Source organism: Lissotriton helveticus, chromosome 8, assembly GCF_964261635.1.
Source record: "Lissotriton helveticus chromosome 8, aLisHel1.1, whole genome shotgun sequence".
NCBI classification, from domain to species: Eukaryota; Metazoa; Chordata; class Amphibia; order Caudata; family Salamandridae; genus Lissotriton; species Lissotriton helveticus.
This window is the reverse complement of record NC_136069.1, coordinates 407,521,595-407,546,826: the sequence shown is the minus strand read 5'-3', so window position 1 is coordinate 407,546,826 and position 25,232 is coordinate 407,521,595. Positions and strand designations below refer to the sequence as shown.

At 44.6% G+C, this 25,232-nt stretch overlaps 2 protein-coding genes across 5 annotated transcripts in view; one reads left to right on the top strand and one right to left on the bottom strand.

Moving 5' to 3' along the window:
- The window catches only part of NHLRC3 (NHL repeat containing 3), a 139,435-nt gene extending 116,479 nt beyond the window's left edge, over positions 1-22,956 (bottom strand). Inside the window, exon 1 of the mRNA XM_078657242.1 lies at positions 22,527-22,956. Within this exon, the coding sequence (XP_078513368.1) occupies positions 22,527-22,616 (90 nt within the window). The 5' untranslated portion in view covers positions 22,617-22,956. The remainder of the gene's footprint in view (positions 1-22,526) is intronic.
- Positions 22,957-23,753: 797 nt separating this feature from the next.
- The window catches only part of PROSER1 (proline and serine rich 1), a 209,071-nt gene continuing 207,592 nt past the window's right edge, over positions 23,754-25,232 (top strand). For 2 of the 4 annotated variants that reach the window (XM_078657238.1, XM_078657236.1), the window contains exon 1: positions 23,763-24,458. In XM_078657238.1, the coding sequence (XP_078513364.1) occupies positions 24,414-24,458 (45 nt within the window). In that variant the 5' untranslated portion in view covers positions 23,763-24,413. Of the gene's footprint in view, positions 24,459-25,232 lie in introns of all 4 variants that reach the window. The other 2 variants (XM_078657239.1, XM_078657237.1) reach the window with 2 other exon arrangements.

Genomic DNA, 25,232 nt, shown 5'->3' with positions numbered 1-25,232 from the left:
GTACAACATTGAGAGCCCTCGCACACACCAATTGTCGTTTCCGCCAGCGTGGGCTCTCAGTGCCTGTAATGCCTTTGAGAGCCCTTGCGTCACTCAATTTAAATCAGCTGCTCGAGTGCACCTGTTTTTTTAACTCCTTGCACTCGAGCTGAAACGAGCCAGTTCAATCTTAAATAAATAGCAAAAAACTATTGAGCCCACGCCCTCTATTAATAATTAATATAATTAAACCATTCAAGATTCTTTCCTCCCCGTGGATTCTGCCACGGATGCGGACGATTTAGGTCGTACATGGAGCCTGGAACCTTCCTTAGAGGCAGAGCCCAGACCTACACTATCGGTCTTTCCGCCGATGTCCTGTGGAACGTCGCTGGAGCTACTGTCTCGGCTCCAATCTGGCTCACCCTTGGACGCCTGTCCTGCGAGGTGTTTGAGGTATATGGAGGGGTCCCAGACCAAGCACAAAAATAATTATTTACTTTCACCTAATTATTTAAATAGAATCAAAACAAATGATGGTGCTAAGTGTTTTTATTTTCACTGCACCAAAAGACATTCAATGATTGAGAAATCAATGGTATAGTACACAAAATTCAAGTGCGCCCACAGAAGGGAGGGAAAGAGTGCAAGGGAGGGGAGTGTGTTTCAATTAGTTATACATCACTAATCAAAAAATCATTAAGCAAGAATCCATAAGTAAAACCATAATTATCATTGATCCACATGTAGGAGGTCAAGAGGAAACACATGTTAAACAGAACATTTTGCATGAGAAAGAGACTCCCGTAATGATTATTATCATCAATCTGGGGTTTAGGAGTTCTTGATAGTAGATGATGGTCTACGTTTCGACCCAAAGGTGTAGGACAGTGGATCCTTACTCGCGGGTCTTCATCAGGACGTGAGGGGGGGGTGAAGGGTAAGGTGGGGCTGATTCCTAGGCACAAAATTAGAAATAAACGCTCATTACTTAAAGCGGTCTTGAAGAGTCCCGACATAGTTAATCTAGAAAAAACGGAGGCCCGTTTGGACAAAGTTTGGAAGTAAGAAAAGTATTAAAAGTATTAAAAGGAGGGTCGTTATACTAAGGACAAGCTGGGAATAACACCCATGGGACTATTTAATTACCTGACGGAACAGGTAGAAAAACGGCCAGCCCGGTAAGGCGTGTTCCGTCTCCTGGCGGTGCCTTGTCCTGATTGGTATGGTGTCTGGAAAACGTAATGAAGGAATATTATAATAACACCAACCCTAGTTGGGTAATCCGTTAAACAAAAAATGTGGAGGGCAGTGGCATAGAAGGCCTACCTTAATTAATAAACACTAAGGTGTAGATCGTCCGATCTTGCCGTCGTGCCTGGATGTGTTCAATATTCTCAAAAAATTCACAAGGCATTCGTCTGAAAGACACCGATTAAAAGGGAGTATCAGTCATCGGGAAGGGAGATATTATTATCGGGATGACTGGCGGACACCGTCATTGATCTGACACTCACCCGAGGGGATTGCGAAAATGTTTCAAAAAGGGAGCAGGCGGGCTGGCGTCTCAGCGCGTCTCCTAGTTAGGGTAATTTATTCGTCGTATCGGTGCGTTCAATAAATTAATCAGGAACACCCGACAGCCATCTGAAAGACACCAAATTATGAGAAGAGGCGTTAGGAGCAATCGGGTGGCTCGATTCTAAAAAGGAACCGCTGCTACTTCTCAAAAAACTCACCCGAGGGGATCAAAGCGGAGCCAGGCAGCCGGCGTCTCTCCGCGTATACCTGGAACCAGGAAGTGCTTCCTTGGTAACCAGGGTAGCTAACTAACCTCCTAGAGGAAAGACTCAGGCGCGTTGCTAGGTTACATATTAGCATCCAGTGTAGGGTGTGGGAAGGAAAGACTCCCAAATGGTTTTTTTAGCAGATTGTGTCAGCATATCGAAAAAACAGGGATTGGAAAAATTACGACGTTTGAGGGAACAATTGTTCAAAACATGCGGGCTCATCATGGGTTGCGTGGACCTGCTAACAATGCGGTCAAAAACGCTTGCCCGATTACCCACAAGTGAATCAGTTTGACTTTTGAATACAGGAAGAGTTACATTGTAGAGACCAATTTGAAGACATGCCGGCGCGAACCTGCCAAACATGGCGGTCAGGCGCACATTATCCCAAAGGGAGACTCAATGAGGAATGTCACAATATGTCCAATGACGTACATTCCCTATTACCACTGTAAAGGCACTGTAAAGGCATGGTAGTCATACACTCATTTTCCAAATTTATCATGAAGGCAATCATATATCAGAGAAACTCATGGTAGTCATACACTCATTTTCCAAATTTATCATGAAGGCAATCATATATTGCAAAATAGCTCATTATGTCCAGTAACATACATTTTGGTGGTAAAGTACAGGCGCGGACCTGCCAAACATGGTAGTCAAACGCTCATAGGTCATCAGAGACACTCAAAAATACTTTGGGATTAATGAGAAGATATTCAGAGAGCAATGAGTGTGAAGGGTCCCAGATAGATATAGACACCCACCAATGTGTGGGACATGGACGTAGTTCACAGAATGGCCATTTGCGCAAAACTACTCTCAGATTCATTCAAACCCATAGTTACTGAGTCAAAAAAACGAATCCATTTTATCTCCCTTACATTAAGGACGGGTTCTATGCTACCACCCCTTGGGCCTAATCTGACCTGTTCCAAAATTGTCCACTTCAGGCTTTCCGGGAGGTGATTGTTTGCATTACAGTGGTCAACCAAAGGGGCACCTACGACCTTACACCTAACGCGGCTGCAATGCTGCAGGAAGCGTACTTTAGCTCGTTGTTGTGTCTGTCCCACATATATCAGGTCACAGGGGCATATTATGCAGTATACCACATTGGTGGAATTACAGTTGGTGTGTGACTTGAGTGGAACTTGATGTTGTTTGTGGGTGAAGATCTTGGTCTGAATCGTCGCTGGACAGGCTTTACAAGAACCACATCTGTAATGTCCCACAATGGGAGGAAAATTCCACATGGTTGCAATAGATGGTTCATCCGGGGTCGTGAGGAAAGAGCGCACCACGTGGTCTCGAATGTTCCTTGCCTTTTTGAATGCGTGAAGAGGCAGGCACTCGGTATTGAGATCCTCAGATATCAGATTCCAATATTTGTTGATAGTTTTCTTCACCATATTACTTTTTGTGGAGAAAGTTGTTACACAAATAAGACGTTCCTCATTATTGTTCTGTTTCTCTCCCGATTGTAGTAAAGTTTCTCTGGGGTTGAACCATGCTCTTTTCATGGCTTTCTTAACCAATCGCCTTGGGTATCCGCGTTCAAGTAGTCTGCTCATTAGTATTGCTGATTGCTCCATGTAGTCCTCCTTCCTACTGCAATTACGGCGGATCGGCAGAAACTGACCGAAGGGGAGGTTATCACGGAGACCCCTAGGGTGATGGCTGGAGTACAAAAGTAAGGAGTTCCTCTCCGTAGGTTTCCTGAAAAGGGTAGTTTGAAGGGTCTCATTATCCACAAAGATTGTTAAGTCCAGAAAATCGATGGACTTCTTATCAAATTTGATCGTGAACTTTATATCGGGAGATCTATCATTGAGCCAGTTGAAAAAGTTGGTAATTTCATCCTCGGTTCCTGACCAGATACAAATGATATCGTCTATATATCTCATCCACATGTGTATTTGAGATCTGAATGGGTTGGCATTGGTGAGAATGAAAGTGTCTTCATACATTGACATGAAGATTATGGCCAGATCCGGGGCAAAGGCCGCCCCCATCGCCACACCCTTGGTCTGAAGATAAAAGCAATTCCGGAAGATCAAAAAATTCCTCATCATTGCAATCTTGAGTAATAGGATAATGAATGATGTTGGTACCCGGACGGGTGCCTCCCGTTTGTCAAGTGCAATTGTCATTGCCACAAGGGCCTCCTCCTGGGGTATGCTAGTGTACAGTGACACAATGTCGCATGTTGCCAAGAGGTCTCGGGTAGAATCATATGGATGTCCATCGATCAGATTGATGGTATGAGTGGTGTCCCTTAGATATGTTGTTGTGGCCTCCGCCAACGGTTTTAGGAAGAAATCTATATACCTACACAGAGGTTCCAGCAGCGAGCCGCATCCAGAAACGATAGGCCGTCCCGGGGGCTGTTGGAGATCCTTGTGGACTTTGGGTAAAGTATAAATAGTGGGGAGTCGGGGGTGCTTCTGGCTCAAGTACTGGAATTCGTGTTCTGATAGAAACCCTTGTTGTAGACCATCCTGTGTAACCATTAGAATCTCGGCCATTAGGTTTTTTGATGGATCACCCCCCAGTTGTTTGTAACTGATCCCATCGTTCAACTGTCGCAGAATTTCCTTCGTATAGTTGTCCAGGTCCTGGACTACAATGGCACCGCCCTTGTCCGCGGGTTTGACAACTATTTCGGTGTTGTTCCTTAGGGATTTAAGTGCGAATTTCTCCGCTCTGCTAGTGTTATGTTTAACAAATTTGTTGTCTTCCAAGATTGTCTTCACATCGCGTAGTACCAAACTCTCATACGCCAAGATGCGTTGGGTCATGGCATACGTGGATGGTACAAAGGTAGACGGTGTCCTCAGGTTCGTTGTTGACGAGGGTTGTTGATAAGGCTTGTCCTTGAAAAAATATCTAAGTCTTATCTTCCTAAAGAACTTGTGGAGTTCGACCATAGTGTTAAAGGCATCCGGTGTGGAAGTGGGAACAAAAGATAAACCCCGGCTTAATACTTTCGTTTCATCCTCCTTAAGGGTGTACTTCGAGATGTTAATCACAGGGGAAGTCTTATCTACCATCTGTAGTTCTTCCTGCGGGTGGATCTTTCCCCGTGCTCCTCCTGGGGGAAACTCACCTGCTTCGTGCCTCTCCCTCTCCCGGAGTCCCACTCTTGGCCCGCATTGAATTGGCCTCTGCCAGTTCCCCTGTCCCAGTTGTTCCCTCTGCCCCGTGGGGGTCTCCATCCTCCCTGTCCTAAAAAAGGGGGTTGGTAAGATGGGCCGTAGGAGTCCTGGTATCCGTATGCACCACTAGGGCCGGCTCGTTCTGAGTCCTCACCCGAACTATACGAGGAATCCGAAAAAGTTGTGAAATTCCGCCTGCCCCTGTAGGACCCACGGCCACGGTTTGTAAATCTCCCTTGGTTGTCTTGTCTGTAGTACTCGTCCTGCAGATAGGGATATGTTCTTTTTTTGTCATACGACTTCACATCGCGGGCTAATTTTTCAAGTTTCTTTTTTATTGTAGTTGTTTCAAAGTCCTGTAGGGTCGCCACCAGTTTAGTCAGGGCCTCTTTGGAGTTGGTAAGAGTGGAATCCCCACTTATCTCGGCTTTCAGATCCGCTATCTGCTTAGTTAGAATTGCAATTTGTTCACTAGCTGTTTCAATGCCGAGGACCATCCAATGTCGCGAACAATTGTTCGCGACAAAACTGAAACCTTCTCGGAACTTGGGAACGTCAATAAAAATTGCCGGTTCAACTTTAACCTGTAGGCCTACAGGGATGATATTGGATTGCAGACACTGTGCTAGGAAATGTCCATGAAGTTTGGTTCTGATAAGTTTTTCCTCTAGACGTTCCAACTGATTGACTTTGTCATTAAGAGAAAAATCAATCGCAGGTGTGGTTGAGGACAAAAAACTATTAGCAGAGTCAGATAGAAATTGCTTAATGTAGTCCTCAGTATAAGAAAGAACCTCCTTATCAACCATATTGGTTGAATAGAAAAATAATTATATTAGAAAAGTTCAAAGAGCAAGGTTTAAAGATAGAGGAGAATAGATTTGTGAAGAAAAGAACCTCGCAGACCAGCGTCTGCTCGAAGTATATTGTAAATAAAGGGGTTAGACCCATGTGGTCAGTGGGACCTGGGTAGTTAATTGAGGTATATGGAGGGGTCCCAGACCAAGCACAAAAATAATTATTTACTTTCACCTAATTATTTAAATAGAATCAAAACAAATGATGGTGCTAAGTGTTTTTATTTTCACTGCACCAAAAGACATTCAATGATTGAGAAATCAATGGTATAGTACACAAAATTCAAGTGCGCCCACAGAAGGGAGGGAAGGAGTGCAAGGGAGGGGAGTGTGTTTCAATTAGTTATACATCACTAATCAAAAAATCATTAAGCAAGAATCCATAAGTAAAACCATAATTATCATTGATCCACATGTAGGAGGTCAAGAGGAAACACATGTTAAACAGAACATTTTGCATGAGAAAGAGACTCCCGTAATGATTATTATTATCAATCTGGGGTTTAGGAGTTCTTGATAGTAGATGATGGTCTACGTTTCGACCCAAAGGTGTAGGACAGTGGATCCTTACTCGCGGGTCTTCATCAGGACGTGAGGGGGGGGTGAAGGGTAAGGTGGGGCTGATTCCTAGGCACAAAATTAGAAATAAACGCTCATTACTTAAAGCGGTCTCGAAGAGTCCCGACATAGTTAATCTAGAAAAAACGGAGGCCCGTTTGGACAAAGTTTGGAAGTAAGAAAAGTATTAAAAGTATTAAAAGGAGGGTCGTTATACTAAGGACAAGCTGGGAATAACACCCATGGGACTATTTAATTACCTGACGGAACAGGTAGAAAAACGGCCAGCCCGGTAAGGCGTGTTCCGTCTCCTGGCGGTGCCTTGTCCTGATTGGTATGGTGTCTGGAAAACGTAATGAAGGAATATTATAATAACACCAACCCTAGTTGGGTAATCCGTTAAACAAAAAATGTGGAGGGCAGTGGCATAGAAGGCCTACCTTAATTAATAAACACTAAGGTGTAGATCGTCCGATCTTGCCGTCGTGCCTGGATGTGTTCAATATTCTCAAAAAATTCACAAGGCGCTCGTCTGAAAGACACCGATTAAAAGGGAGTATCAGTCATCGGGAAGGGAGATATTATTATCGGGATGACTGGCGGACACCGTCATTGATCTGACACTCACCCGAGGGGATTGCGAAAATGTTTCAAAAAGGGAGCAGGCGGGCTGGCGTCTCAGCGCGTCTCCTAGTTAGGGTAATTTATTCGTCGTATCGGTGCGTTCAATAAATTAATCAGGAACACCCGACAGCCATCTGAAAGACACCAAATTATGAGAAGAGGCGTTAGGAGCAATCGGGTGGCTCGATTCTAAAAAGGAACCGCTGCTACTTCTCAAAAAACTCACCCGAGGGGATCAAAGCGGAGCCAGGCAGCCGGCGTCTCTCCGCGTATACCTGGAACCAGGAAGTGCTTCCTTGGTAACCAGGGTAGCTAACTAACCTCCTAGAGGAAAGACTCAGGCGCGTTGCTAGGTTACATATTAGCATCCAGTGTAGGGTGTGGGAAGGAAAGACTCCCAAATGGGTTTTTTAGCAGATTGTGTCAGCATATCGAAAAAACAGGGATTGGAAAAATTACGACGTTTGAGGGAACAATTGTTCAAAACATGCGGGCTCATCATGGGTTGCGTGGACCTGCTAACAATGCGGTCAAAAACGCTTGCCCGATTACCCACAAGTGAATCAGTTTGACTTTTGAATACAGGAAGAGTTACATTGTAGAGACCAATTTGAAGACATGCCGGCGCGAACCTGCCAAACATGGGATAATGTGCGCCTGACCGCCATGTTTGGCAGGTTCGCGCCGGCATGTCTTCAAATTTGTCTCTACAATGTAACTCTTCCTGTATTCAAAAGTCAAACTGATTCACTTGTGGGTAATCGGGCAAGCGTTTTTGACCGCATTGTTAGCAGGTCCACGCAACCCATGATGAGCCCGCATGTTTTGAACAATTGTTCCCTCAAACGTCGTAATTTTTCCAATCCCTGTTTTTTCGATATGCTGACACAATCTGCTAAAAAACCCATTTGGGAGTCTTTCCTTCCCACACCCTACACTGGATGCTAATATGTAACCTAGCAACGCGCCTGAGTCTTTCCTCTAGGAGGTTAGTTAGCTACCCTGGTTACCAAGGAAGCACTTCCTGGTTCCAGGTATACGCGGAGAGACGCCGGCTGCCTGGCTCCGCTTTGATCCCCTCGGGTGAGTTTTTTGAGAAGTAGCAGCGGTTCCTTTTTAGAATCGAGCCACCCGATTGCTCCTAACGCCTCTTCTCATAATTTGGTGTCTTTCAGATGGCTGTCGGGTGTTCCTGATTAATTTATTGAACGCACCGATACGACGAATAAATTACCCTAACTAGGAGACGCGCTGAGACGCCAGCCCGCCTGCTCCCTTTTTGAAACATTTTTGCAATCCCCTCGGGTGAGTGTCAGATCAATGACGGTGTCCGCCAGTCATCCCGATAATAATATCTCCCTTCCCGATGACTGATACTCCCTTTTAATCGGTGTCTTTCAGACGAGCGCCTTGTGAATTTTTTGAGAATATTGAACACATCCAGGCACGACGGCAAGATCGGACGATCTACACCTTAGTGTTTATTAATTAAGGTAGGCCTTCTATGCCACTGCCCTCCACATTTTTTGTTTAACGGATTACCCAACTAGGGTTGGTGTTATTATAATATTCCTTCATTACGTTTTCCAGACACCATACCAATCAGGACAAGGCACCGCCAGGAGACGGAACACGCCTTACCGGGCTGGCCGTTTTTCTACCTGTTCCGTCAGGTAATTAAATAGTCCCATGGGTGTTATTCCCAGCTTGTCCTTAGTATAACGACCCTCCTTTTAATACTTTTAATACTTTTCTTACTTCCAAACTTTGTCCAAACGGGCCTCCGTTTTTTCTAGATTAACTATGTCGGGACTCTTCGAGACCGCTTTAAGTAATGAGCGTTTATTTCTAATTTTGTGCCTAGGAATCAGCCCCACCTTACCCTTCACCCCCCCTTCACGTCCTGATGAAGACCCGCGAGTAAGGATCCACTGTCCTACACCTTTGGGTCGAAACGTAGACCATCATCTACTATCAAGAACTCCTAAACCCCAGATTGATAATAATAATCATTACGGGAGTCTCTTTCTCATGCAAAATGTTCTGTTTAACATGTGTTTCCTCTTGACCTCCTACATGTGGATCAATGGTAATTATGGTTTTACTTATGGATTCTTGCTTAATGATTTTTTGATTAGTGATGTATAACTAATTGAAACACACTCCCCTCCCTTGCACTCCTTCCCTCCCTTCTGTGGGCGCACTTGAATTTTGTGTACTATACCATTGATTTCTCAATCATTGAATGTCTTTTGGTGCAGTGAAAATAAAAACACTTAGCACCATCATTTGTTTTGATTCTATTTAAATAATTAGGTGAAAGTAAATAATTATTTTTGTGCTTGGTCTGGGACCCCTCCATATACCTCAATTAACTACCCAGGTCCCACTGACCACATGGGTCTAACCCCTTTATTTACAATATACTTCGAGCAGACGCTGGTCTGCGAGGTTCTTTTCTTCACAAATCTATTCTCCTCTATCTTTAAACCTTGCTCTTTGAACTTTTCTAATATAATTATTTTTCTATTCAACCAATATGGTTGATAAGGAGGTTCTTTCTTATACTGAGGACTACATTAAGCAATTTCTATCTGACTCTGCTAATAGTTTTTTGTCCTCAACCACACCTGCGATTGATTTTTCTCTTAATGACAAAGTCAATCAGTTGGAACGTCTAGAGGAAAAACTTATCAGAACCAAACTTCATGGACATTTCCTAGCACAGTGTCTGCAATCCAATATCATCCCTGTAGGCCTACAGGTTAAAGTTGAACCGGCAATTTTTATTGACGTTCCCAAGTTCCGAGAAGGTTTCAGTTTTGTCGCGAACAATTGTTCGCGACATTGGATGGTCCTCGGCATTGAAACAGCTAGTGAACAAATTGCAATTCTAACTAAGCAGATAGCGGATCTGAAAGCCGAGATAAGTGGGGATTCCACTCTTACCAACTCCAAAGAGGCCCTGACTAAACTGGTGGCGACCCTACAGGACTTTGAAACAACTACAATAAAAAAGAAACTTGAAAAATTAGCCCGCGATGTGAAGTCGTATGACAAAAAAAGAACATATCCCTATCTGCAGGACGAGTACTACAGACAAGACAACCAAGGGAGATTTACAAACCGTGGCCGTGGGTCCTACAGGGGCAGGCGGAATTTCACAACTTTTTCGGATTCCTCGTATAGTTCGGGTGAGGACTCAGAACGAGCCGGCCCTAGTGGTGCATACGGATACCAGGACTCCTACGGCCCATCTTACCAACCCCCTTTTTTAGGACAGGGAGGATGGAGACCCCCACGGGGCAGAGGGAACAACTGGGACAGGGGAACTGGCAGAGGCCAATTCAATGCGGGCCAAGAGTGGGACTCCGGGAGAGGGAGAGGCACGAAGCAGGTGAGTTTCCCCCAGGAGGAGCACGGGGAAAGATCCACCCGCAGGAAGAACTACAGGTGGTAGATAAGACTTCCCCTGTGATTAACATCTCGAAGTACACCCTTAAGGAGGATGAAACGAAAGTATTAAGCCGGGGTTTATCTTTTGTTCCCACTTCCACACCGGATGCCTTTAACACTATGGTCGAACTCCACAAGTTCTTTAGGAAGATAAGACTTAGATATTTTTTCAAGGACAAGCCTTATCAACAACCCTCGTCAACAACGAACCTGAGGACACCGTCTACCTTTGTACCATCCACGTATGCCATGACCCAATGCATCTTGGCGTATGAGAGTTTGGTACTACGCGATGTGAAGACAATCTTGGAAGACAACAAATTTGTTAAACATAACACTAGCAGAGCGGAGAAATTCGCACTTAAATCCCTAAGGAACAACACCGAAATAGTTGTCAAACCCGCGGACAAGGGCGGTGCCATTGTAGTCCAGGACCTGGACAACTATACGAAGGAAATTCTGCGACAGTTGAACGATGGGATCAGTTACAAACAACTGGGGGGTGATCCATCAAAAAACCTAATGGCCGAGATTCTAATGGTTACACAGGATGGTCTACAACAAGGGTTTCTATCAGAACACGAATTCCAGTACTTGAACCAGAAGCACCCCCGACTCCCCACTATTTATACTTTACCCAAAGTCCACAAGGATCTCCAACAGCCCCCGGGACGGCCTATCGTTTCTGGATGCGGCTCGCTGCTGGAACCTCTGTGTAGGTATATAGATTTCTTCCTAAAACCGTTGGCGGAGGCCACAACAACATATCTAAGGGACACCACTCATACCATCAATCTGATCGATGGACATCCATATGATTCTACCCGAGACCTCTTGGCAACATGCGACATTGTGTCACTGTACACTAGCATACCCCAGAAGGAGGCCCTTGTGGCAATGACAATTGCACTTGACAAACGGGAGGCACCCGTCCGGGTACCTACATCATTCATTATCCTATTACTCAAGATTGCAATGATGAGGAATTTTTTCATCTTCCGGAATTGCTTTTATCTTCAGACCAAGGGTGTGGCGATGGGGGCGGCCTTTGCCCCGGATCTGGCCATAATCTTCATGTCAATGTATGAAGACACTTTCATTCTCACCAATGCCAACCCATTCAGATCTCAAATACACATGTGGATGAGATATATAGACGATATCATTTGTATCTGGTCAGGAACCGAGGATGAAATTACCAACTTTTTCAACTGGCTCAATGATAGATCTCCCGATATAAAGTTCACGATCAAATTTGATAAGAAGTCCATCGATTTTCTGGACTTAACAATCTTTGTGGATAATGAGACCCTTCAAACTACCCTTTTCAGGAAACCTACGGAGAGGAACTCCTTACTTTTGTACTCCAGCCATCACCCTAGGGGTCTCCGTGATAACCTCCCCTTCGGTCAGTTTCTGCGGATCCGCCGTAATTGCAGTAGGAAGGAGGACTACATGGAGCAATCAGCAATACTAATGAGCAGACTACTTGAACGCGGATACCCAAGGCGATTGGTTAAGAAAGCCATGAAAAGAGCATGGTTCAACCCCAGAGAAACTTTACTACAATCGGGAGAGAAACAGAACAATAATGAGGAAGGTCTTATTGGTGTAACAACTTTCTCCACAAAAAGTAATATGGTGAAGAAAACTATCAACAAATATTGGAATCTGATATCTGAGGATCTCAATACCGAGTGCCTGCCTCTTCACACATTCAAAAAGGCAAGGAACATTCGAGACCACGTGGTGCGCTCTTTCCTCACGACCCCGGATGAACCATCTATTGCAACCATGTGGAATTTGCCTCCCATTGTGGGACATTACAGATGTGGTTCTTGTAAAGCCTGTCCAGCGACGATTCAGACCAAGATCTTCACCCACAAACAACATCAAGTTCCACTCAAGTCACACACCAACTGTAATTCCACCAATGTGGTATACTGCATAATATGCCCCTGTGACCTGATATATGTGGGACAGACACAACAACGAGCTAAAGTACGCTTCCTGCAGCATTGCAGCCGCGTTAGGTGTAAGGTCGTAGGTGCCCCTTTGGTTGACCACTGTAATGCAAACAATCACCTCCCGGAAAGCCTGAAGTGGACAATTTTGGAACAGGTCAGATTAGGCCCAAGGGGTGGTAGCATAGAACCCGTCCTTAATGTAAGGGAGATAAAATGGATTCGTTTTTTTGACTCAGTAACTATGGGTTTGAATGAATCTGAGAGTAGTTTTGCGCAAATGGCCATTCTGTGAACTACGTCCATGTCCCACACATTGGTGGGTGTCTATATCTATCTGGGACCCTTCACACTCATTGCTCTCTGAATATCTTCTCATTAATCCCAAAGTATTTTTGAGTGTCTCTGATGACCTATGAGCGTTTGACTACCATGTTTGGCAGGTCCGCGCCTGTACTTTACCACCAAAATGTATGTTACTGGACATAATGAGCTATTTTGCAATATATGATTGCCTTCATGATAAATTTGGAAAATGAGTGTATGACTACCATGAGTTTCTCTGATATATGATTGCCTTCATGATAAATTTGGGAAATGAGTGTATGACTACCATGCCTTTACAGTGCCTTTACAGTGGTAATAGGGAATGTACGTCATTGGACATATTGTGACATTCCTCATTGAGTCTCCCTTTGGGATAATGTGCGCCTGACCGCCATGTTTGGCAGGTTCGCGCCGGCATGTCTTCAAATTGGTCTCTACAATGTAACTCTTCCTGTATTCAAAAGTCAAACTGATTCACTTGTGGGTAATCGGGCAAGCGTTTTTGACCGCATTGTTAGCAGGTCCACGCAACCCATGATGAGCCCGCATGTTTTGAACAATTGTTCCCTCAAACGTCGTAATTTTTCCAATCCCTGTTTTTTCGATATGCTGACACAATCTGCTAAAAAACCCATTTGGGAGTCTTTCCTTCCCACACCCTACACTGGATGCTAATATGTAACCTAGCAACGCGCCTGAGTCTTTCCTCTAGGAGGTTAGTTAGCTACCCTGGTTACCAAGGAAGCACTTCCTGGTTCCAGGTATACGCGGAGAGACGCCGGCTGCCTGGCTCCGCTTTGATCCCCTCGGGTGAGTTTTTTGAGAAGTAGCAGCGGTTCCTTTTTAGAATCGAGCCACCCGATTGCTCCTAACGCCTCTTCTCATAATTTGGTGTCTTTCAGATGGCTGTCGGGTGTTCCTGATTAATTTATTGAACGCACCGATACGACGAATAAATTACCCTAACTAGGAGACGCGCTGAGACGCCAGCCCGCCTGCTCCCTTTTTGAAACATTTTCGCAATCCCCTCGGGTGAGTGTCAGATCAATGACGGTGTCCGCCAGTCATCCCGATAATAATATCTCCCTTCCCGATGACTGATACTCCCTTTTAATCGGTGTCTTTCAGACGAGCGCCTTGTGAATTTTTTGAGAATATTGAACACATCCAGGCACGACGGCAAGATCGGACGATCTACACCTTAGTGTTTATTAATTAAGGTAGGCCTTCTATGCCACTGCCCTCCACATTTTTTGTTTAACGGATTACCCAACTAGGGTTGGTGTTATTATAATATTCCTTCATTACGTTTTCCAGACACCATACCAATCAGGACAAGGCACCGCCAGGAGACGGAACACGCCTTACCGGGCTGGCCGTTTTTCTACCTGTTCCGTCAGGTAATTAAATAGTCCCATGGGTGTTATTCCCAGCTTGTCCTTAGTATAACGACCCTCCTTTTAATACTTTTAATACTTTTCTTACTTCCAAACTTTGTCCAAACGGGCCTCCGTTTTTTCTAGATTAACTATGTCGGGACTCTTCGAGACCGCTTTAAGTAATGAGCGTTTATTTCTAATTTTGTGCCTAGGAATCAGCCCCACCTTACCCTTCACCCCCCCCTCACGTCCTGATGAAGACCCGCGAGTAAGGATCCACTGTCCTACACCTTTGGGTCGAAACGTAGACCATCATCTACTATCAAGAACTCCTAAACCCCAGATTGATAATAATAATCATTACGGGAGTCTCTTTCTCATGCAAAATGTTCTGTTTAACATGTGTTTCCTCTTGACCTCCTACATGTGGATCAATGATAATTATGGTTTTACTTATGGATTCTTGCTTAATGATTTTTTGATTAGTGATGTATAACTAATTGAAACACACTCCCCTCCCTTGCACTCCTTCCCTCCCTTCTGTGGGCGCACTTGAATTTTGTGTACTATACCATTGATTTCTCAATCATTGAATGTCTTTTGGTGCAGTGAAAATAAAAACACTTAGCACCATCATTTGTTTTGATTCTATTTAAATAATTAGGTGAAAGTAAATAATTATTTTTGTGCTTGGTCTGGGACCCCTCCATATACCTCAATTAACTACCCAGGTCCCACTGACCACATGGGTCTAACCCCTTTATTTACAATATATCTGCGAGGTGTTTGGGCAGGGTGGCATCGGCAGTAAACAGCTTGCTGAACCCCCTGCTCAATCTGTCTTTGAGCTCGGGAGTGGTGCCCAGGGAATGGAAACACGCACGTATTCTGCCGCTGATCAAAAAACCTCTGTTAGATCCTTTGCTTCCGGCTAACTACAGACCGATCTGCCTCCTCCCTGCTTTGGCGAAGGTGGTTGAGAAGCATGTTCAGTATACACTTACCACCTTTATTGAGAATAACAACGTTCTCCATGACTCTCAATCGGGTTTCCGGGCTAATTATAGCACGGAGACAGCCCTTGTGGAAGTGACCGACGCCATCAGGGAGACGCTCGATCGAGGGGGAAAGGCGATGTTAGTCATGTTGGACTTGTCGGCGGCTTTCGACACCGTCCCTCACGAGGGTCTCCTTTTAAGACTCAGGGAGATCGGACTGCGGGGGACGGTGTTGGATTGGTTTCAATCCTTTCTATCGGGCCGCCGACAGGTGATCTGGGCTCCACCATTCTCCGCGGAAATGCCATCGCTAGAGGTTGGGGTTCCTCAAGGGTCCATCCTGAGCCCCACCATTTTTAACATCTATATGGCCCCTCTGGCGACGGTAGCGGAGGCTTATGGGGCCCGGGTCATCTCATACGATGATGACACCCAGCTCTTGTTCACGTGCAGCAAAGGTGTGGTCTTTGACGGCGGCAGGATCAAAGACTGTCTGAGCGCAGTCTTTGCGTGGTTTCAGCAGCACAGCCTGAAATGCAACTCGGATAAGTCTGAGTTGCTTTTCTTTGGCTGTGCTCCCGATCCGAGCTGGAAGTCGTGGTGGCCCCAGGACATGTTCCCTCCTGAAAGGTCATCCTCCCAAGTGAAAAATCTGGGAGTGGTATTCGATGAAGACCTATCTTTCCGACCCCATATTGCAGGACTAGCAGGGAAATGCTTCGGCATTCTTAAAATGCTGAGGAAATTCCTCCCACTGCTTTCCCTGCAATATCGTAAGACTGTAGTCCAGGCGCTAGTAGGGTCACGGCTAGATTACGCAAACGCGCTTTTTGCAGGTTTGCCAAAGTACCTTCTGGCTAGACTGCAGATTGTCCAAAATTCGGCGGCTAGAGCCATATTTGGCCTGCCAAGGAGAGCCAGTGCTTCTCTGCTTTTAAACAGGTTGCACTGGCTACCTATTTCTAAAAGAATTAGGTTTAAAATTCTCACGCTGGCGTTCAAAGCTCTTCACTCTGTGGGTCCTAACTACATCAGAAAGCGTATTGCTTTCTATGCGCCACGGAGGATGCTGCGGTCAGCCGATTTGGCTAAAGTGGAGATGCCCACTGTCAAACGAGTTCGGATGGGAGGACGGTCCTTCCAATATATGGCAGCGTGCCTTTGGAATGAACTCCCTCTCTCCCTCCGCAAAGCTAATAGCCTCCTAGCTTTTAGGAAAGAGCTGAAGACCATGCTCTTTTCCGTGTAACCACTGTGACGGTAGCGTCTCTGCCTCTGTGTTTTTTGTACTTCAGGCCCCTTTGCCAAAGCGCCGGGACACCCCCTGGGGTAGCCGTGCGCTCTAAAAGTACGGCCTTAACATAACATTAAGCTGCGGAAGCAAGCAGCCGGCGCCCACTAAAGAGTCGAAAGACTCTCCCGCGACAGTGCGCACAGCGCTAAATAAGGTCTCAGCTCCACTGAAGTCAAAGGAATTACAGGGGAAGAGTAATTAAATTGAATTAAAACTATAAGGAGCTTTTCCAAATAATATTGACTTACACTCAGCAAGACATCATAACTCAGTCATTATCCTGAGAGCGCAAACACAGTCTTAGCGCCATTCACACATAAGTAGAGCATATGTAAATAATGAACTTATCTTATCTGTGAGCAGCAACAAAGAAGGAAGATGGCTGGCACACAGGCGACTAAATAGACATTTAAATGTTAATAGATTACTATTATAAATTCTTTGCATTGTTTTGTAGTTGCTGCTGCGAGTTGCAATTAAAGAGTTGCATTTAAACAGATATGCATAATTTTGGCCTCCGTGCCTTGCCATAAAATTATTGATATGTGGTCGTGGTAATGAGGTAGGTTTTCGAGAGGGCAATGTATAAGTAGGGATGCTGGAATTATGCAGCAATGGAAAAACAAATTACGCAGCAATCTTGATTGTACTACATAGGCACTGGAAGAAGGGGTGCTGCAGCATCCCCAAACTAACCATGCTAGAATTCAGAAGATTACAAATAAATAAAAATGCCTTTAAGTTAAGGTTTTATCTTATCAAATTCGCTGTGTGCTCAGAGACACATTTGAAATGTGAGGCTATGTCTTTTGACTAATTGCTCCTTATTCTTTCAACATGGAGATTGGTATTTATTTTTCTTTCTCCGATTACAAAGTTAGGGAACTTTGTTAAATGAACTATCTGAAAATCCTAAAGAGGGTACAAGGAATGCGAAAGGAAAGGCTGTCAGTTTTCTTTCTACACAATAACACGTCACAAAAGAGAAATATATGTAACTGTATAAATATTTCAAAACATATCAGCACTTTACAAGTAAAACTGCATGACAGTGCGTATTTTAAGGCCATTTCAATAGAAAATGTTATGCCTGTAAATGACAGTGGGCTACCACACCATTCCTTTGTAATTTATTTGAGACAGTGTGCTCCAAAATGCACCCCGACTAACATTCCACACCCATAAAATTCTCCTGTTGAATGGCTGTGACTCAATTGCTATTCTTGGTATTTATGTGGCTCTTGGATTTTTCACAATCCTTATGACTTCAATAATGTGGCAGTGAAGACAGCACCCCTTCTCTGAAAATTGTTCCAGCACCACTGCTGAATTATGAGGCAGCAAACGAAAAATTATAAAACATTATGCTGCACAATCTGAGGCAGCATTATTGCGCTACTTAGTCATTTTAACAAACTTTAATATAACTTGGGGAAATGGCTCACATAGGTAGCAATTTACCAGCTGAATGCAACTATCAGAAACAGAAAGGTTCTACTGTGCCTTTACAAATGGTCTGCTACTGTGTGACACTACATGGGCTGAAATGTTGTACCTTTTGATCCATGTGAGCTAGAAACAAAACAATCACTTTGAAGTCAGCAAACTGTGAATCTGATGGTGAATAATGTGGCAAGTGTGGTAAATTCACAATCATAGCGTAAACGAGACAGCTGCAAAATGACATAATTACAGTGGTCCTGGGTATAAGAGGAGTGGGGATATGATGAGATACTAACATGGTGATGAGAGAGGTGAATCACAAAACCGAATTGGTATGAAATGTCACTACAATGAGGTTCAATAGGATACACTACAACTGAACATATCATTGAAAGACCAGTTTCACATAGACTAGAAATTGTGAGATATGGTTGTTTAACGAGGTGTAACTAAAGCATTACTTTGTAAGCTGTTACAGTCATTACACAGATAGACAACAGAACTCATTTTATTACCCTTCTAGGTTATGGTGTATGTCATGTTTTTATATGTTGTATGGGTGATGGTGCAGGGTGTTCATTCATCGAGCCCTGGTAGTACCAAATGGCAATGGCCATTGCTGATCCCACCGTTTGGTGCAGAACTTCAGGACTACAGTTCCGAAAGCAAGCGTGATTAGTACTGGCTGATTCAGTGGCAGGTCAAGTTGCGAAGTGTGTAATTGTGTGGTTGGGGTTGCCGCCTTTCACAAAGAAAACTAATAGCCATCTGTTAATGTTTTAACATTCTGCAAAAGCCCTGACATGATTTTTAAGTACAAATCTATACGAAATAGCCTGTTTTCATTTTTAACAAGGCCTTTCTTTCTTTGTTCACTATGATTATCAGTCAGGGGCCATTGGGGCAGCTGTAGAACACATTTTAAAGTGTTTCCTTCTTATATTTACTGTTTAAATTATTAAATGAAAAAGTGATAAAATACTGGTGAATTTTCAAATTTTTGTACCAGCCGGGATATTCAAATAAAGGCCACACTGGTATAAAACCAGGCAGGTGGCAACCCACAATTGTGTGATTAAAGCTGGAGCTTCAATGACACAGCCAACTGGATCTCAGCCTGGCCCTGAAACAGCTGCTTAGCCAGTGCCTGCCTCCCTCAATCCACTATATGGTACTCATCTACAGCTACAGTGTTGTGGAGGGCCTGATAGGGGAAAGTTCAGGCCCCCGTGATATCAACAGGGGAAAGAGGAGGTGCTCCCCAGAGGTGTCATACAGTGGTTCTGTCTCTGACTGCTAAGGATGTGATTTAGTATTAAAAAAAACAGTTCTTCCTTCAGATTCATTGCCATAAAAATTACTATGTTGTGAGTTTAAATAAATGTTATCTAACTAACTAAAATTGGTTTGAGTCAGTGCTTGAAATGGAAAAATAGAAGTGCAGGTACCCTGTAGTAAAGTACCTGCTTGTTCCGAGAAGTGCAGGTACTCTCCAAATAAAAGTATCATGTCACTCTTGAGAAGCGCAGGTACTCTCCCTCTCAAAATAACAAGCATTGGCATTGCCAATAGGTCTCGCTTGTGGGACCTTATAAGTATTTAGTTTTGCAGCACAATATCCAATTATGCAACAAGGATATTGTGCTGCAAAACTAAATACTTATAAGGTCCGGTCCCACAAGCGAGACCTATTGACAATGCCAATGCTTGTTCTGCCTGGGTGTCTCCCTCCCAGTCCCTGTGAGGCAGCCTTCCCTCGCGCGGCAGTGGCTAGTACACCGTGGAGTCTGATGAGAGGCGCGGGGGACCTATCGAGGGAGGGCACGGGCACGACAGGGCTTTGGGGGAAGGACGCGCGGGCTTGTCTCGAGCGGAAGGTTGTAAGTGATTAAGGCTTGACTCCAGGGAATGGTCTAGTGAGGGGAATGCTGGGGAGGTTAGGGGGCGGCACCGCATGAACTAGTAATGTTGGAGCTGTGCAGGCCTCTCGGAATGGGTGGGAAGCAGCACTGCCAAAAGAAGTGCTCACAAGGTTGTAGTGAGCTGCGCCTGCTCACAAGGTCCCTGAAGGCTAGGACTGGACTCTTTTACACTGCCTTCTCATTCCCTTTCATCACACAGACAGACTTGCAGACAGCACACAGACATGCTGGCTGAGCTGAGCGGGCCTACATGTACTGCCAGGGCTGCCAGTAAGCATAGCAAATGCCCCTCTGTGACACTGAACATGGGCCCAGTGGAGTGGTGCAAGTTGGTGTAATACAGGCAGAACGTCTGGACAATGTTTTCTTTTCGAGATGGGTGCTTTGGGCTTGGGGAGAGGAGGGATATTCACTACAGTGTTCATAAAGTTATTGCCAATATGAACGATTTTCATTGGACATTCACATTGTGTAGAGAGGAAATAAACAAGAAATAACATTTTACAAAATTGAATTTTCTGCACATCCATAACGTCAACATAGTAATGAAAATCTGAGCAGATCTCCTTCTAATGTTTAAAACGCATATAACGTCAGACCAGGAAACTAACAAAAAAATGTACAGAAAAAGTCCGTGGCTGCAGCTGAATTTCAGTGATTTTCTGAAAAGCTTATTGAAAACTGTGCTGAAACCCTCAACGAAAATGAAATAACTGCATTTTAGGTAATATCAAAAGAAAGCTCATAAAAACGAATCCTATGTTTCAGAGGATTACTTATGTCTCCTTGCCGTGCCTTCCTGTTCCCTAAAGCACCTACACCCAACTTGCCATTAAATACCCACCGCTGGCATGACTGTGACTCATGCTTGCAAAGTTAATCACAAAGGGCTGTTTTTAAACTTAGTGAAGCTTCAATAATTCTACAGTGCAGTCTTGGTTCATGAATGAAAACACATGGAACGTGCGCCGGGAAAGGAAGGCAGAGAAGGGGAGGGGGGAGGAGAAATGCGACACGGCGGGCAGGGGAGGGGGCCCGAGTGGGGAGAGCGGCGAAAATGACTAATTAGGGGAGGAGAAGCCGAGAAGCCGCAGAGCGCACGCTGGGCGAAGCCCTTTGATGTGCTGTGCGGCAAATACAATTAGGAGGGAGGGAGGCTGATGCGCGTTCGTGTTTGATCACGTGGTTCACGTGAACTTCAAGAAAACGCCAGCGGAAAGGCCTTAGTTTGACGAGGATTTTGGCTACTTGAATTCTCGCTCCGCTCGATGCGCTTGCGCGCATCGATAGGTCGCAAGACCTAAAAAAGTACCGGTACTCAGCACCAGACAGAACCGGCCCATTTAAAGCAGTGGTTTGAGTTGTTAAACAGCAAACTGAACTGCAATTGAATTACATTAAATGTAAAAACACATATTGGACCCACAAAGAAAAACAAGGCTTCAAATCAAAATAAGCATTTATATTATAATCGATCATAGCTTAATTTCCAAAAGGGTGATACAATAGTGAAAGGTGAAGCAGCGTAGCGTTCACTTGATTCAAATTAGCAAAAAGCGCTATAAGACTTTGGTGCTGCAGGTAACAAGCAATGGCTCTCTGAGATTTTGTTTAAGATTTTGAAACAGTTACAGTAATTAATTCCCTGAATTCCCTTGTTCAGAGTAAAGTAAGCTCGTCCAAAGTTATAATGATGACTACGTTTCGAACCCCAAAGGTTGAGGTGCACGTGATCATCATCAGGACTGAGACATTCACGTTTGTACTAACCCTTCCATCATGAATAGATGTGTGCCCGCTGGAGTATTGTTGGAAGAACTCAAGCCAAATGGCTCACAACTAAGGTGGGACTGCGGAAGGAAACTGTCCTTCACTACCCAGACGCTGAAAGCATTTGCAATTAAGGAGTTACAATGTGCATGCAGCTCAAAGAGGTACGACAGAAACGTCAGCATGTGACTTAGGGCAGGGCTTCCATGTTGCAGACAATCGTGTCTTAGCCTGACCAAGTAATTCCACTAGCACTGCTTGGTGTACAGTGGCCTAAAGACTGATGAGTCACCAGACATCACACATGTGTAACGGTGGACAGGTCAGTGTGTGTGTAATTTATCGTGTTTCAGGAACACAAGTGAGTTGTATTTTCCTGCATATTTCATAACATCAGAGGTGTCCTTGTGACAAGTGTTGGCATGGTATCGATGTTTGGGTTGAGCGCGAGTCTGCTGGTCTTTCTGTCCAACGCATTCACAAGTTGATACAGGTGACTGGTTCGCCCTCGCCGCTGTCCCCCGCATCAAACGTGCGACCTCCGGCGGCAGATCCTTCTCCTACCTCGCCGCCAAGACCTGGAACACCCTCCCCACCCACATACGGCAACCCCAAGACCTACTCGCCTTCAGAAGACTCCTCAAGACCTGGCTCTTCGAACAGAAGCATCACCCCCTTCCCCTCAGTGCCTTGAGATCTTCACAGTAATTAGAGCGCTTTACAAGTAATCTGATGGATTGATTCATTGATTGATATAATATGCTGGAAAGAATGGTGCACCGAGTCTACTTAGAATGTGCACGAGGGATAGAGTTGGCAAATCAGGGTCGGTAAGCTAGGCAGACAAGGAACATTTTGGAGAAAGCATGCCTTTTGACTACCACGCGGCAATCAGCCAATCAATCAGTATTTGTAAAGGGCTGCTAATCAACCGTGTGGGAATCCAGGCGCTATTCAAACTCCCAGTGCCACTCCCAGACTAACCCGAGTTAAACAGAAACACTCACCTTCGTCGGTACATAAGAGTTCAAAAGTAGCAGCATTCCTAGAACACTCGCCGCCACGGCAAAGACACGAGACCAGGATGTACGAGCCATCCCGTCTGCCTTTCGTTCCAAGAGCTCTACCTAAAAAGACTTCCCCTGCGCATCCTGCAAGTGTTTCCACCACCACAAGCTTACAAGCTCACGGGACAGTAACTGCCAACTCCTTTGTTTACTTCCTCCCAAGCCAAGAGATATATCATGTGGAAAGCCTTAGCACCGCCCACGCAAGAGCGGCTCTCACTGCTATCCTGGAGAACCTCTCCCTGGCCCGATACTGTCATTTAATTCGATTCAGCACCTAGCCAATTCGTTGTGGTATAGTGAGCGGCAGAGCGGGTTACACCAGTGTTGCAAAAGCACATGAGCTCTCTGCTGCACCCAGGGGCGGGATGTATGCAAAGATGTGTCGCCCGCAACAGAACCTGAATTGTGTACAAGGCACCTGTGCGGAAAAAAAAATAAGGTGTTTTCAAGTGTCCCCTTTTTCTGCCCCTTCCATCACTCAAGTAGAAGCGAAATAATCGATGGATAATCACCGCACTTTCACTTCTAAGGGAAGAAAAACAATGTTTCTCGAGATTTGCAAATTGTACTTTATTCTCAGTTTACAATTAATAAAGGACAATTTGCCCGAAATACTCCGATTTCTAGAATGATATTTTAAGCATTGAAACTCATTGAACTGGCATCCAGAGATCAAAAAAATGCCACTGTTAGACTAGTCCCCATCAGAGCTGAATGCTGATGCCTTCCCATCGTCATCGTTCGGCTCTGGTCACGACCCGGAAACACTCGTTTTTTTATTTACTTTTGCTGTAGGCGTCCACGGACGCTTCTGGTGAGGAAGGCCGCCATATTGGAAGGGGGTCTGATGTGATCACTGGCCTTAAGTCTACATCAGATACCTATATGTAGTATTTTTTGTCACTTTGATTGACAATCTCATATTCTGTTTAATTCCCCATGCTTACTAAGAAATTGAAAGTAGTCAAACATAATGTTCTAGCTTACATCATTTAAAAGTAACACGAACATATATATTTTTTAATACATTTCAGCATGGAACAAAGAGTGAAATGTGATTTATCGTACGCTTGATATAAACGTGCTGCACTGTAGTGATAGCTTTCTTACTGTGCCGAATGTTCGGTCGTTGAATATGGGTGATAATCCCATTTACAGCCGCCTACGCGACCCGGAAGCACAGCTAACTCCAGGTCTGGGAAGTGCTTTACTACTCTGGTAATAAACAAAGAGGCCTAGCTATTTCCTCGTGCACTGTCAGTCTGGAGCAAAGTGATTCCTGGAAAGTGTTTTCGCACCTTCTGCCTCGCGCCATGCAGTTGGAAATGGGAACCACCTTAACGAAGGACAGTGCTGGAGCTCTATCCTGACAGCTGCCCTCACCTCTTCATACTGCTTCGCTCTCCTAGAGCTGCCTTTGTTTTTATATTCCCACATTGAACTGTTTGTTTTCGGACAGCTAGCAGCCTTCGTGTCCATCGCTTTGAAACCCTGGTAACGCTTTTGCTGTCCATTGTCCGGAAAGGGAGCAAGCTTTTTGTCAAGAATGTCCTGCCCCGATGAATACAAAAACGCAATGCGTTTAGAGTTTCTTGTCTTGCTTCCTAGAATACCGAAGCACCACACGGCCAGTGACTGGAGAAACGAAGCATTCTGCATCTAATGTGCCACGAACATAGGAGGGCACTGCACTCAGAAGCACGGGTGCTGTCTATTATTTTAATTTATCCTGTCTTCGGTGATCGTGTTTTTGATCACCGTTCCTAGAATATTGATTTGTCGAGCCATTGAAACAATTGCGAGTCCGCTAACAGATATCCAACAATGGACAAGAAATCCTTTGACGTGGTGCTGGATGAAGTGCGAAAGGTAAAATCTAAATGTTCTTTTTCAAAGGTTGTTTAGTTTCTAAACCGGAGGTTGGTGCATAGCTGGAAAGTTAACCCGGTCCATGCGCGAATAGCTAGCTGCTCCCGTACCAGTTTTTTTTCCTAGCATGCAGGGATGTATAGTTCTGATTTTATAATAGTGGGCTAAACAAGAGACCAGTCCAAGAATGCAAAGAAAAAACTGCTCTAGAGCAGTTACACATGGACCTGAGAAACTTGGCTAGGCTGGTGGTGGGTAGATAAGGGCGAAAGAAATATGATACACTGCATGGGTAGATATTGTAAATTCAACGCACAACTCTACTCATTAGAAGCATTTCGATGTACCAATTTGATATTCCATTCTTCAAATGTCTTATGTTAACACACCCCATTTCTGCATCTTTCGTACACACTTGGCATGTATTTTATTTATTTATTTTAAAAGTTTTATATAGCGCTAGCTTGACCCGTAGGAATCAGAGCGCTTTACATACACACAGTTAAAAAAACACAGAAGGAGATTGCATTACATAGTAGGCAGGCAAGGGAGCAAAACCTGAGATGATAAGAAAAAAGAATACAGCATGAAAAATAAGTACGTCGTGCATCGGAGGGGGAGAGAATAAAGAAAAAAGGTGGTTCGCACAGACCGATCACCAACTATCATTGAATGTCAAGAGAGGGAAGAGTCAACTTGGATATTGAAGTCTAGGTTAGTTGACGTTGGTCAGGAAAGAATTTGTTAAGGAGATGGAGTTTCAGGTCCCTTTTG